Source organism: Oratosquilla oratoria, chromosome 7, assembly GCF_046742065.1.
Source record: "Oratosquilla oratoria isolate Oo_2021 chromosome 7, ASM4674206v1, whole genome shotgun sequence".
Classification (NCBI taxonomy): domain Eukaryota; kingdom Metazoa; phylum Arthropoda; class Malacostraca; order Stomatopoda; family Squillidae; genus Oratosquilla; species Oratosquilla oratoria.
The window spans coordinates 59,986,746-60,001,755 of NC_134783.1; the positions used below are offsets into that span (position 1 = coordinate 59,986,746).

General features: G+C 38.2%; 1 protein-coding gene across 12 annotated transcripts in view; it reads left to right on the top strand.

Moving 5' to 3' along the window:
• The window catches only part of Rim (Rab3 interacting molecule), a 651,951-nt gene that overhangs the window by 457,652 nt on the left and 179,289 nt on the right, over positions 1 to 15,010 (top strand). For all 12 annotated transcript variants that reach the window (XM_076188289.1, XM_076188288.1, XM_076188280.1 and 9 more), the window contains one exon: positions 1,391 to 1,512. In XM_076188289.1, coding sequence (XP_076044404.1) covers positions 1,391 to 1,512 — 122 coding nt within the window. The remainder of the gene's footprint in view (positions 1 to 1,390; positions 1,513 to 15,010) is intronic.

Here is a 15,010-nt window from a genome sequence, read left to right on the forward strand (position 1 = left end):
TAAGGTCAACAAGAAACATAAGGGATGTAAGAGACCCAAGGGATGTCAGGGATACAAGAGATATCCGAGATGTAAGAGATGTTATGGATCCAAGAGATGTCAGAGATTCAAGAGATATCCGGGAACCAAGAGACACTGAAGATCTAAGAGGTACTAGGGATCTAAGAGAACTTGGAGATCAAAGGGATACTAGAGATTCAAGAGAAACCAGGGACTTAAGAGACGTTAGAGATTCCAGGGAACTAAGAGATACTGGGGATCCAAGAGATATGAGGGACCCCAGAGATGTTAGGAGTGCCAGAGATCCCAGGGATCCAAGAGATATCAGAGATACAAGGAGTATCAAGGACCCAAGAGAGATCAGAGACATAAGAGAAATAAGAGATCCACGAGATTTCAGGGATCTAAGAGACATCAGAGATTCAAGAGAAATCAGAGATCCTAGGGATGTTAGGGATTCTAGAGATTCCAAGGATCTGAGAGACACCAGGGACCCAAGAGACGCTAGGGACTTGAGGGATATGCGGGAACCAAGGGAAACCAAGGGCTCAAGAGATATCTGGGATTCGAGAGATGGCAGAGATCTACGAGATGGAAGGGACTCAAGAGGCATGGTTGACTCCAGAGACTTTGGAGATCCTAGAGGACTGAGGGATTCAGAGGGAAGAAATCCAAGAGACTGGAGGGACCCGGAGTACCAGGTTGCCCATTCTGATAGTAGTGCTGCCATGGCTACCAACCCCTATGAGCAGGGTGGTGCCAATTCACCAGGTCTCGAAGACGTGTCATGTAACTACGAATACCGAGATGACCTGATCGGGTACACCATGGACAAGAAGCCTGACCTCCAATATTATGATCGACACGCATGTGACCCTCGTTATGAAGGTAGCGAGCAGGAGGGCGGTGGTGCCCGACAGCTGGAAGACCAACATCGTACCTACTATGACAACTACTACGACTATCACCCAGGCCTCCCACCGGCCTCCAGCGGCAGTAGACGAGACAACCAGCTCCATTCCAGCACGAGCACTACCACCAATACTACCACCATCACTATGCACCCGTCCCACCACAGTAGCCAATCCTTCGCCCACGCGCACACTGATGCTTGTGCAGCAGGTTCCTCAGCCCCCACCCAGTACTCGGATTGTCCAACCCGCAGCACCGGGCCTGACCCCATCCTGCGGGAGGAGGCCGACCCCGACTCCGCCTTTGACCCTGACACCCCGCACCCTAACCCCTCTCACCCCCACTCGCCCCGTGTACGACACAGCTCCTCTGTTAGCATTAATGAGCACCCCGAGTACTTTGAATTTGATGCCAATAGTCCTCCTAGTAATGAGCCTCGCGCAGATGCTGATGTAGCCCCTTCTTCTAACCCTGCTAGTGAGTTTAGCCAACGGATGACCTCCCACGGCCCCTCTGGATCCGGCTATGGCGCCGCCAGCAAACGCGGCCAGCTCGGACGCAGTCTTTCTACGGGCGAGGTCCCGGAAACTGAAAAATCAGGTACGTACTGATCTCTCTGTCTGGTGTTTGTCTATCTGTCTGTCCATCTTTCTTCAGGTTGCCTGTGGCAGACCGGCTGTGGGGCTGAGACAATAACTGTCTACTATATATGCTCCCAAACCCACCTGCACATGTGCCCGTGATAGCGCTAGTAGCCCTGCTACAATATTCTTGTCCTTGACTTCGGTCATTGGATTTGATGGGGTGGGGTGGGGAAGGTCAAGACTGCAGCCTCAAAATCATCACCATCTCTCACACCAACCTCTGCTTTCTAGCTTTGTTCGCTTTAAGACCACACCTTTTAGGTAGTATGGCATTGAAGCAGTTCAGCCTCAATCCGGTCTGCCATAATTGATAAATTTTTTTTACTAATTTTGTTACAAGGAACAGTTGTTATGACCAAAACTATTTGTCATTATAACTTACAAAGTTAGGCCAATAATTTTATTCAGCCTTTTATACACTCAAGTTTTTATAAGTTGACAAAAATATAACAAAGATGTATGTTATCACCCATTACAACTACTTTTTGTATGAATTACTGAAAATAGGCTGTTCATTAATGCAGCAAACCAAGTAGATTATTAATTTGCTTAGGACTACAAAAGCTATATTATACATAATTATAATTTATTTGCTCAAGTGTCGTACCACAAACTCACTTGAGTGTTTGAGTGCTTTGATGCATGTCACAAAAATGCTACTATTGTATTCATATCACTTCTCAGACTCGTCATTCCAGCTCATGTTACTAATACTGTACCTTCTTTTAGTAAAGAATATGTGATTTTTTGCTTTAAAACTTTTTCTAAGTTATTGTTAAGTCATTGCTATTTCACCATGGTATACAAAATGTACAATTATTGTTATTATTCTTATTATTATCATTATTATTATTATTATCATTATTATTTATTATTATCTTTTTTATATTAAGCCCTTTGTAAGTGCATTTCTTTTACTGCATTTGTGAAATATCCATTTTATCTTTTGCCAGGCAATTTTGTTCAAGTGAGGGGTTAAACCCATCTCCAAAAAACCTTTCACTGTGTTTGAGAACTTATACTTTTATTTTAGCTGGCCCTATGCAAATTGTTCAGCTTATGCAAATGATGTCCTCAATTGGAAGGGTTACATTAAAATCATGGGAATTTAATATAGGCTACACAAGAATACACAAGTATTAAGAATAAAAGATAATCATATAACTGATAAAGATATATGACATGAATATGTGATATATATAGATATAAGCATGAGTAGGCATATTAATATAAATTAATGTAAATGTAAGTGCATATATTCATGATACATGGTCTAGTTGTCAGCAAATAATGGAGAGACTTTTGACGTACTAAGATCAATGAAAGTGGCCTTTGACTACATAGATGAGGAGATGGTTAAAAAAATAGTGGTTACACTGATAAGACCTAAACTAGAATGTGCTGCAACATTGTGGTCACCCAACACAAAGAACATAAGAATATTAGAAAGAATCCATAGAGCAGCGACAAAAATGGCACCTACAATGTGAAATCTGACATACAAACAAAGATTGGAGAAATTACATCTGTCAACACTGGAACAGAGAAGAGAAACAGGTGATTTATTGACCATTTACAGAATTATGAAAGGGATGGAAATTCTCAATAGAGATGACTTATTAAAGTGGGACAGAAGAGAAACAAGAGGACACAAAAAGAAACTAAAGAAGGACAGTTATAGAAGAGACCTGAAAAAGAATAGCTTCCCACACAGAGTGATTGATGTCTGGAATAAACTAAATGGAGAAACAGTGAATGCCAAAACTATACACGATTTTAAGAATAAGCTGGATGCGGAGAGTTACGAAAATGGGTCACTACGAGCATAGCTCTCATTCCGTAAAATACAACTAGGTAAATGCACACTGGTTTCTTGCCAGTGAGGAATGTATGTTACATATTCAGACAGATGAAAAAAAAAATCAATCCAAGGGACAAATTCCTTGAGTCCGTGGCCACCCACCCTTATCATGGTTAGCATTCTTGTTAAGTCTTGAGACAGGAGTCCCAGAGACTGAGCAATGGGTGGGTGTGTTCTCATGTCAGAGTCAGAGCACACATTGTGATGTAATGTGAAATCATTAACTTTTCTACCATCAAGACTCCTACAATATCTCTTTGTGGCCACTGATCACTGCAAGGCTGGACCTATATGAAGATCTTGGAGTAGCAGGGAGCCTCAGAGGTATGGTTTGCAAGCTCACCAATGTGTGTACATGTCCTGAAACCATACCAACCTTGTACCATAAGGTTTATGGGTTACTCTAGCCAGGCCTAGTCTAAGGGAGACAACTTAAAAAAAATCAACAGTGGGTGCCAGTTTGAAAACAGTTCCTAACCAGTGACAGGATTCTTGTGCTACAGCTCTGTAGTCCTACTGGTCACCTTGGTCCAACCTTGCCACCGAGTCCCAGTCTCCAGAGTCAAGATTATAGGACTGGTGACCGATGCAACCCCTTTTCCACCCTAATCTCCTTATTTTGCATATTTTTTTCCATCTTTCTATTCATCTATCATAAAAAATGCCCAGTGGCAATGTAAGGGGAGGAGAAGGAGGCAGGCTTTGGATAGAGCTACCATCCCCTAGCTCACACTCTACACATATGCTGTATAGATACGATCATCCCTGGGGCTGATAAGAAAATGGTAAGCTTCTATGTTGCTGTCTGTGTGACTGAGCAGCTCTGTTTAGGAAGGTGCTGCCCACCTCAGTCAGAGGGAGCTAGAAAAGGTAGCCCAAACAAATCCTGTTTCAAGCCACTTATTAGGCCAGGTGGCTGCTCCCTTATTATAAAAATCAACCTCATAATGCAGTGTTTAACAGCCCTTTCTCTGTAGTTTTAAGAGAAGCCTTTGTTTCATTGCATACAAAACCCAGAAGACTTTGTGGCCACTTAAAACTGATCATTACCCTCTCCCTCCCCCCCCCCAAAAAGATGCTGAAATACAGGGTTATATTGATGTGAATAACCTTTGTAAGTTTAATGACTATCAAATGGGTATGTGGCCCAAAAAGAAGACTTCTCCCCTTTTTTTGTTAAGAAGACAGCATAGTACTTATCAAAGACTGCCAGGACATACTAACACATTGGACTGAATACCTGAGCAACTTCCTCAGCTGTGTTAATCCTATGAATACAAATATATTGGAACAAGTCCCTTCTGTCTCACCAATTATGAATTCAGACAACAACAAGAATAATAAAGCTGCTGGGCCTGGTGAACTATCAGGAGAATTTTTTAAATGTGAAGGTTGCATGCTTACTAAAAGAGTACACAAGTTGTGGTTACCATATGGGAAACTGGAATGATTTCTTGAGCACTGAAGGATGTAATGAGTCATACCTTATAAGAAGAAAGGTAACAGCTCCAACTGTGTAAATTATCAAGGAATATCTCCCCTGGCAACTGCTGTTTTTTTTTTCCAAGAATAATTTTGTTCTGCCTTTTACATTATATCACTAATGCTGTTTTCGAGGACCAGTTTAGTTTCCATCTAGAGTGCTCCATTATTAATGTGATCTTCATTACCAAGTAAATCCAGGAAAAGTTCTATAAACAACAACATGGCTTTCATCTGGCTTTCATTGACTTAACCAAAGCATTTGACACTATTGGCAAGTTCCAATGCCCCCCCCCCTTATCATCATGGAATTCCACTCAAGAATAATAGCCAGAGTGATTGCAGATGGACTTGTGTTAGATATTTTAAAAGTGGGCATCAAGCTAGGATGTGTTTCCTAGTCATTTTAATCTATTTCATAGACTTTATGCCCTTTTGATGTTGATTCAATGGCAGACTCTTTAATCTAAGCTGCCTAAAATCCAGAATAAAGAAAATGCAGGCAACATTGTATTCCAATCATACTAGAAAAGCTTCAAAGAAATATCAACATCTATGATGTATAAAGACAATTAGAACTTGTCATCACTGCCAACAAAACTGAAAACCTAAACCAAGACTCAAGCATACAGAACGAAGAAATAACATTCAGTGTAAGCAAATACAAAATCTCTTGAATTGACAAGTTCATCTACTTAGGAATTCCTCTAACTACATTTGGGAAAATAAATGACAAAATAGAAAACCTTATACCTTGGCCTTGACATTATTCAGAAACCTCTGCAGTTATGTATTTGTTTTGTAGTGGTGCTGCAACAGAATACTCTACATGGGGCCCTGTGGAAAATAGCTGAGTCTTGGGCTGTGTACCCAGCCTGGTAGGGTTTCCATCCTACTCCACCATCTTGGTTTGTAGGCAAGTGTCTGTTCTGTGGCCATGCTGACCACAGTTCCAACAGCATGGTTGGAATGTAGGGGGATCCAGTCAGTCTAGGGAATGCATCCTTTGTACCCCTTGACACAGGAACCTTGTGTGGCTTGCTTGGTTGCACAGTCAGCACCTTCCCCAGAAAGCATCAGGGCTGGGCCTCTGTGCCTTAGAGGTCCTTTTTAACATATACCTGATGAACCTTAACTTCTTGAGAATGGGGCACAGGTTCCTGCAACATATTGAAGGTGTGAAGAAAGCATCAAACTCCATGGTCCTCACCAATACATGTATATATGTGTGTATATATATATATATATATATATATTTATACACGAGGTCTGTCCAGAAAGTATCCAGCCATTATGAATATTTGCAGAACTGGTAGTGCATTCCTAACAAAAGTTGGCTAACAATGAAAAAAAAAAACTACTGTGCATGCGTGAGTGGCCATAGTCCCATATGACAAATCATTTACCGGCCAGACACAGTTGAGTGAAGGTGTGTACTGTTTAACTGTCGCATTGACAGTGACTGAGCAAGTAGATCAGTGAATCTGTGTCAAGTTTTGTTGCAAACTTGAATATTCGTTAGTGGAATCTATTTGAATGATTAAGAAAGCATTCCAGGATGATTTAATGAGTGAAGAAGCACAGATAAAGATGTGGTACAAACACTTCAAAGAAGGCTGAGAATCTGTTGAAAGTGATCCACATTCTGGTAGGCCTTCAACAAGCAGAACACCTGAAAATGTTGAATGTGTGAAGACTGCAATTAATGAAAATTGGTGATTGACACTCTGAGAATTAGAAGATGATCTTGGTATCCCACAGACAAGTGTTTCAGAGATTTTGACGGAAGATCTGGGCATGACACGTGTGGCGGCAAAATTCGTCCCGCGTCTCCTGACCCGTGAGCAGAAGGAGTTTTGTGCTAAAACTTCAGAGGACATGCTTCAAGCTGCTACAAATGACTCAAATTCCCTGAAACAAGAAATAACCGGAGATGAGTCATGGGCCTATGGCTATAACCCAGAAACAAAGCCCAGTCTAGCCAATGGAAGTCACCTGCATCTCCATGTCCAGAAAAGTCATGGCAAAGTTGATGCAAAGTCAAAGTCATGTTGACATTTTTTTTATTATTATTATTATCAGGGTGTTGTCCACCACGAGTATGCTCCTCAAGACCAAACATTGAAGTTCTTCACTATCTGAGGGATGCAGTGATAATGCACCTGCCCATTCTTCACGTGTCATGCAGGGATTTTTGGCAAAATATTCCATCACTCAGCTCATTCAGCCCCCCTACAGCCCAGATCTAGCTCCTGTGATTTCTGGATTTTCTCAAAGCTAAAGGCCATAGACGAAATTAAGAAGAATGCGACAAGCCAGCTGATGAAGATCCCAAAAAAGGACTTTGCAAAATGTTTTGAAACATGGAAGGAACACTGGGAGAAGTGTGTGAGGTCCAAAGGAGGCTACTTTGAAGGAGAGTAGGGCACCATTGTCCTAGTTAGAAGCATTCCTTGAAATTGTAAATGTCTGGATAGGCCTATAATCTGGACCTCATGTATACATATATATATATATATATGTATATATATATATATATATATATATATATATATATATATATATATATATATATATATATATATATATGTATATATACAGATATACAGATCCAAAGCCCTTGGGACCAGTTGTATTTTCGATTTCGGGATTTTTTGAATTTTGAAACAAATGCTAGCTGCCCCAGTGGAATCTGGTCAACACCCCATATTCATTTTTTTTTTATACTGCAGCAGAAATGTGTGAAATATTCACAATAGTTAGGATAAATAAAGACCAGTATTATTACAGCTTATTTATAGTGATATACTGATAAATAACATAATGAAATAATTAAAAGGGTGAACAATGAAACATTGCTTAAGCCATAAATACACAAATTTCAACCATACACAAAATCACAATATTTTTGTAGAAGAACATATGAATATCCACATGTAAGTGGAATAAAGCAAGACAGTTAATGTGCACATATGCACATGACCACAGACATACACCATCAGCTGACTGCACTTCACAGCACTGCACTGTGGTTCAAATGATTTCACGTTTGGTGGTAAGAGGCAGCCTACTTGGCAAGCATGGTCATGTCACCCAAGCTACGGTGTCAGGTCAAGTCTACAGTGTTGCCTTGGAATTCAAATATAATTTGTTGTAGAAGGCCATTCAAATGCTAAGACAATAACTGAAATTCCAAAAACTAGATATCACAAATGCTTTCACAACAGCTTCAAGAATGAAACAGAAAACTGAGAGAGCATGGTTAGAGAACAACACAAAGATGAATACATGCAAGAAACATCTAGAACATTTGAAAATTCATTCAAATTTTGAAAAATGATTCATAATTCGTGGCAAATTTTTCCTTAAATTTTTACTCAAAATTCCAAGTTATTCGAGTATTAGGGCATTCAAGTTCTAGAGGTACCACTGTATTTTCCCACCAAACAAAACTTGTAATTAACATCTTTCTGCTCCCCCTCCCCCCGAAATATAAAATATTTTGGAACTTTTCAGTTTTCAAAATTGGTATGTTTGTGTGTGTGTGTGTATATATATATATATACACACAATGAATGGGTCCCAGTGAACAAATATACATTTTTATCAACCACAATACACTTTAATTCTAAGCCATCAACATTCAACATCGAGAGAGACTCTAGGAGGCCAACATGCAGAGTCCTTGGTAGTACCACATTTCAATTTCTTCATGTTGGCCTCCTTGAGTCTCTCAATGTTGATGGCTTAGAATTAAAGTGTATTGTGATTGATAAAAATGTGTGTATATATAATATATATATATATATATATATAAATATACATATATATAATATATTTGTATATATATATATATATATATATATTATATATATATATGTATGTGTGCATATATATATATATATATGTATATATATATATATATATGATATATATATGTATGTGTGCATATATATATATATATATATATATATATATATATATATATATATATATATATATATATATATATATATATATTTGTGTCACTATAACATATGGAATTATTAAACTCTCATACTGGGATTTGAACTCTTGCCTGAGGTGTCATGGACTAGCCTCTGCATTTGAGCTGATGTATCAAATCTCGGCCATGATTTGAACAGTTCCTTCAGTCCAGTAGCTAGTGTGATAATTTGCCTTTTAAAGGGATTTTCTCACTTCACAGGGACAAACAAAAGGGTGAGGTGCAAAACTATTTAATTCACATTATATAAAAATATACAATGTACCTTAGCCTGGTGTATATCGGATATGCACAGGGCACGAGCAAGGGAATGAGAGGGACACCATTGCCTGCATCTCTTAGGTTTATACCAAGACTGCACAACACAGTGCCAATGGCAAGTGCCATTTTATTATGAATATAATCCTAATTTACCTCTGTTTACCTAGTTTCACACAATCTATACATTTCTTTATTTTTGTGTGAAGAAGGTTTACAAATCATCAATTTCTAGTTATCTAGATTAATAAAAGAATACATATAATGTTAAGAGGACACCACTTCTTTGCATTATTATTCATGGCAACCTTTGATCTTGGACAGAAGTGCCTCATGTACTCCCCTGCCAGTTTGTAAGTCCTCCTGCAACTGGGACACTTATATGAGAAAAAGCATAATTCATGTTTAGATATTTTCTAACTTAAGATAACAAACTTATTGGTTGACTTTAACATCAATAGTCATTTACATTAAAGATGGCAAGCAATTATGGCTCTTGCTAGGATGTGGCTTATGGTGCCACATCTGTGTCTCTTTGTGTTATATCCATTATGGCACATCAGAGAACATGACACATGATACATGGCATGCCATGGAACATAACATATCCCCCTTCCCTGGATAAAAATGTTAAGCCTGTTAAGCAAGGCTTGAACATTTTGTATCAGGACATGACAAGGCATCAGCTACTACATTTAGTTTTCCCGGGATGTGTTGAACACTTAGGTCATATCTAATGCCCATCTAGCTAATCTGTCATTTTTTGTTTTTCCACCTATGATATATTACAGGGGGTTATGGTCACTCAGAATGATCACTTCTTTATCTAGAAAAATTTGGAATTTCTTCAAAGCTAATATGAGGCTAAGGGGCCCCTTTTCAATGGTAGAATACCAACTTTGATAATCCCTAAGGATTTGAGACATGAATGAGATGGGCCTCATGAAACCATCCTTCTCCTGAGCAAGCATAGCACCCACTGCTACATGGCTGGCATCACAAAAAAAGATAAAAATTCTTACTATAATCTGGAGCTATCAACTCAGGACAATCCGATAGAAGCTTTTTATATTCCTCAATGGCTGCATCAGCACCTTCATCCCATCTGAAATGATTATAAGAGAGTATGTGGTTAAAGAAGCAGCTACCCCTGCAAGGTTTGGACAGTACCTCCGATAGAATCCAAGCATGCCCATGAATCTTTCGATTCTTCGGTTGTGTCTTTAAGACCTGGAATTCCATAATGTCCTTCACTATGGCTTCTAATGGTGTGATGCAATTCTGGCTGACTTGAGGTCCTAGATAGTCAGTGGTGCTCTTCCCAAAGGCACTCTTCTTCAGGTTGACAGTAAGCTGGGCTTGTTTTAGTCTGTCAAGTAAACCCTTCAACCTGTGTATGTGATCACTCCATGTATCAGAGAACAGAACTGTGTCATCCAATATGCTCTAACACCTGACAATCCCTTGACTAGCCAATTTACAAGGTGCTGAAAGGATGCTCCACTATTCTTCATTCCAAATGGAGTCACTTTGTTTTGAAAGTGCCTGTGTGGAGTAACAAAAGCAGATCTCAGTAGCTCTGCTTGTAAGAGGGATCTGATGGTATCCTTTCATTAAGTCCAATTTTGGCAGGTACTTTGCAGCAGAGACTTCCTCAATGAGATAATATATTTTGGGGAGAGGGTAAGGGTCTGCCTTTGTGACTGCACCCTCATCAGTGGTGTGACTGAAGGTGTGCGAGCATGAAAATCTTCTTCATTAAGACAACATGACACAGTTTGCTAGACACATTGATTGCCATAGTCTCTCTGATCTCACAGAAAACTGCTGCAGCTGTTGCAAAGCAATCCTTTCTCACAATGTGGCAAATGGCTCGATCTTGCTTTACTGTAGTTTTTCTCAGCCTACCAGTGGGTTTTCCTGCCTTACATGTACTAGTCATGTCATACTTCTTCAAAATGTCATTCACTACACTTTTGGGATATTTTACAGTCTCAGCAATGACTAATTGAGAGTTTGTGTTGGCAATGCAATTTTCCAATTAGTTTTCACAGAGAGAGAAAAGTAGTAGTGTTTTGAGGTATGTTCACTGTAGAAGGACTGGGCCTGTCCTGAGTTACATTCCAATAATGTGAATAAAGCAAATTGTTATGTAGGTGACAGGCAATTAAGTAAATTAATCCAGGTAAATTAAAGTGTCTGGATCATTTTGGACACGTAATTTTTAAGATTGAATTGCAAATATAATAATGATTTTCAGTGTATGTGTTCTGTTTCCTTCAAATTTTGTCTAGAGGTAACCAATCTTTGTAGGTTGCCATGTTTCAATTTTTTAAATCTGGTCTTAAAAATCAAGGATGATAATAGTAACTTTAATATGAAATCATAAGCATCCAGAACATTTTGGACACTATACTGTATGCAGTACTGTATACTGGTTCCATAAAATCAAGCTTCATTCTATGTACTACAATTAGGTAAATACATGAAGGGTATGTATGATCAAATCTAGAGTAAGAGACAGGGCCCATGAGCATTGCTTCTTATCTGTATACTACAATTAGGTAAACACAAACACCAACACAAAAAATTAATTAGAAAATTAGAATCAATAGGTGGCATTGCAGGTAAATTATTAGAATGGATGGAAGGCTTCCTGACTGGGAGAAAAATGAGAGAAGTAATTACAGACAAATACTCAGAATGGGAAGAAATGATAAGTGGTGTTCCACAAGGGTCGGTGCTGGCTCCAATCATGTTTGCCATATACCGGTACATAAATGACATGGATGAAGGAGTTGAATGTTATATGAATTTCTTCGCAGATGACGCAAAAATATTGAAGAAAGTAAGATCAGAAGAGGACTGTGATTCATTACAATCAGACGTGGACAAAATCTAGAAATGGACTCAAAAGTGGGAAGTGAACTTCAATATCAAGAAGTGTAGCATAATGGAGTTTGGAAAAAGTAAAAACAAAATTTCAAAAAATTATAGAATTGAAGAAGAAATAAAAAACTGTACTCGGAAAAGGACAAAATAGTCAGAGAAAATTCAACCTATTAAGGTCAAGGAAAGTGGCATTTGATTACTTGGATGAAGAAATTATTAGAAAAAATGTAGTTACATTGATTAGACCAAAACTGGAATATGCAGCGACACTATGGACACCCAGTACTAAAAAAAATATAAGGAAACTAGAAAGAATACAGAGAGCAACAACAAAGTTGGCACCAGCTCTCTCCAAATTAACATATGAATAAAGATAATCGAAATAGGAACTACCAGCACTGGAGAAGAGAAGAGAAAGAGGTGATCTACTGACTATATTTAGAATTATGAAAGGAATGGAAATCCTTGATAGGAATAATTTACTAAAAAATGACAATGGAAAAAAAGAGGTCATGAAAAGAAACTCAAAAAGGATAACTATAGAAGAGATCAGAAAATGAATAGCCTCCCACACAGAGTACTGGATATCTGGAATAACTTAGATAAAGAAACAGTATGTGCAAATACTATTCAAGATTTTAAGAAAAAACTTGATGCTGAAAGATACAAAAACGGGTCACCACGAGCATAGCTCCCTTCCCATGTAATACAGCTAGGTAAATACAATTTGGCTTTAGAAGTGGAAGATCATGTACCACAAACTTAAAATGCTTTTACTAGAAATTAATTGAGATAATACAAGAAAGAGATGGCTGGGCAAAGTACCACATAAAAAATTAATAAGAAAAATTGAAATAATAGGAGGAATACAAGGCAAGCTACTGGGAGAAAAATGAGAGTGGTACTTAGAGACAAAAATTTGAATTGGGAAGATGTGATAAGTGGCATCCCACAAGGCTCTGTATTGGCTCCTTTAATGTTTGCCATATGATGTTTAAATGATATGGATGAGGGAGTGAATTGTTACATGAACTTCTTTGCTGATGATACCAAATTACTCAAGAGAGTAAGCACAGAAGATTGCAGATCACTACAAGAAGACCTGGACAAAATATGGGAATGGAGTCAGAGATGTGAAATGAACTTTAACATTAAGAAATGTAGCATAATGGAATTTGGGAAAAGCAAAAATAGAATATCGGGTCAATGTAAAATTGGAAACAAGGAAGTCAGAAAAATTGATTCAGAAAAGGACCTGGGAGTGATTATCTCAAGTGACTTGACACCTGATAAATATGTCAATAAATTATTTGGAGAGACTTTTAACTTATTAAGATCAATGAAAGTGGCCTTCGACTACATGGATGAAGAAATGGTAAAGAAAATAGTGGTTGCACTAATAAGACCTAAACTAGAGTATGCTGCAACACTATGGGCATGTAGCACAAAAAAGAACATAAGAAAATTAGAAAGAATTCAAAGAGCAGCTAAAAAATGGCACCTACACTCTCAAATTTGACATATGAACAAAGATTGGAGAAATTACATCTATCAACACTGGAACAGAGAAGAGAAAGAGGTGATTTGTTGACCATTTACAGAATTATGAAAGGGATGGAAATTCTCAATAGAGACAACTTATTAGAATGGGACAGAAGAGAAACAAGAGGACACAAAAAGAAGCTAAAGAAGGAGAGTTACAGAAGAGATTTGAAAAAGAATAACTTCCCACATAGAGTGATTGATGTCTGAAACAAACTGAATGGAGAAACAGTGAGTGCCAAAACTACAAGATTTTATGAATAAACTGGATGTGGAGAGATTTGAGAACAGGTCACTATGAGTATACCTCTTGTCCCGTAAAATACAACTAGGTAAATACAGTATAAACTTGATGGAAAAGAAGTAAAGAAAGTAAATTCTGAAAGGGACCTAGGAGTAATCATCACCAAAGTCATGTCACCAGATAAACATATAAATAAAATAGTCGGAGAAACATACCATTTGTTGAGATCAATAAAAGTGGCCTTTAAATACCTGGATAAGGAAATAATTAAGAAAATATTACAAACACTGATAAGGCCAAAACTGGAATATGCAGCACTGATATGGTCAACCAGTACAAAAAAAGAATATAAGAAAATTAGAAAGAATACAAAGAGCAACGACAAAGATGGCCCCAACACCTTCAAACCTGACGTATGGACAAAGACTGGCTGAACTGGAATTGCCAACCCTGGAACAAAAAAGAGAACAAGGAGACCTATTAACCATCTACAGAATTATGAAAGGAAAAGAACGCCATGATAGAGAAGACTTATTAAAGTGGGACAGAGGAAAAACAAGAAGACATACAATGAAACTCAAAAAAGGATAACTACAGAAGAGACCTGAAAAAGAACAGCTTCCCACACAGAGTGATAGATATATGGAACATATTGGATGAAAAAATAGTGTGTGCAAACACAATACAAGAATTTAAGAACAAACTTGATCTTGCAAGATACAAAAACAGGTCTCCACGAGCATAGCTCCCCTTCCTGTATAATACAACTAGGTAAATACAAGCACCCAAAAAAACATACATGGTATGATAAATTGGAGTGATAGGATCTACAGGCTTTGGTCAAGGTACACTACATTTAGGTAGATATAAGGTACATGTGCACACAACACACACACATACACTCTCTCTCTGGAACAAAGAAGAGAAAGAGGAGACTTGTTGACCATCTATAGAATCATGAGAGGTATGGAAGTCCTTGATAGAGAAGACTTACTAAATTGGGATACAAGAAATACAAGGGGACATGGAAGGAAGCTCAAAAAAGACAGTTATAGAAGAGACCTGAAAAAGAACAGCTTTCCCCACAGAGTGGTGGATGTATGGAACAAACTGGATGAAATGATAGTATGTGCAAAAACCATGCACGAATTTGAGAACAATTTAGACAC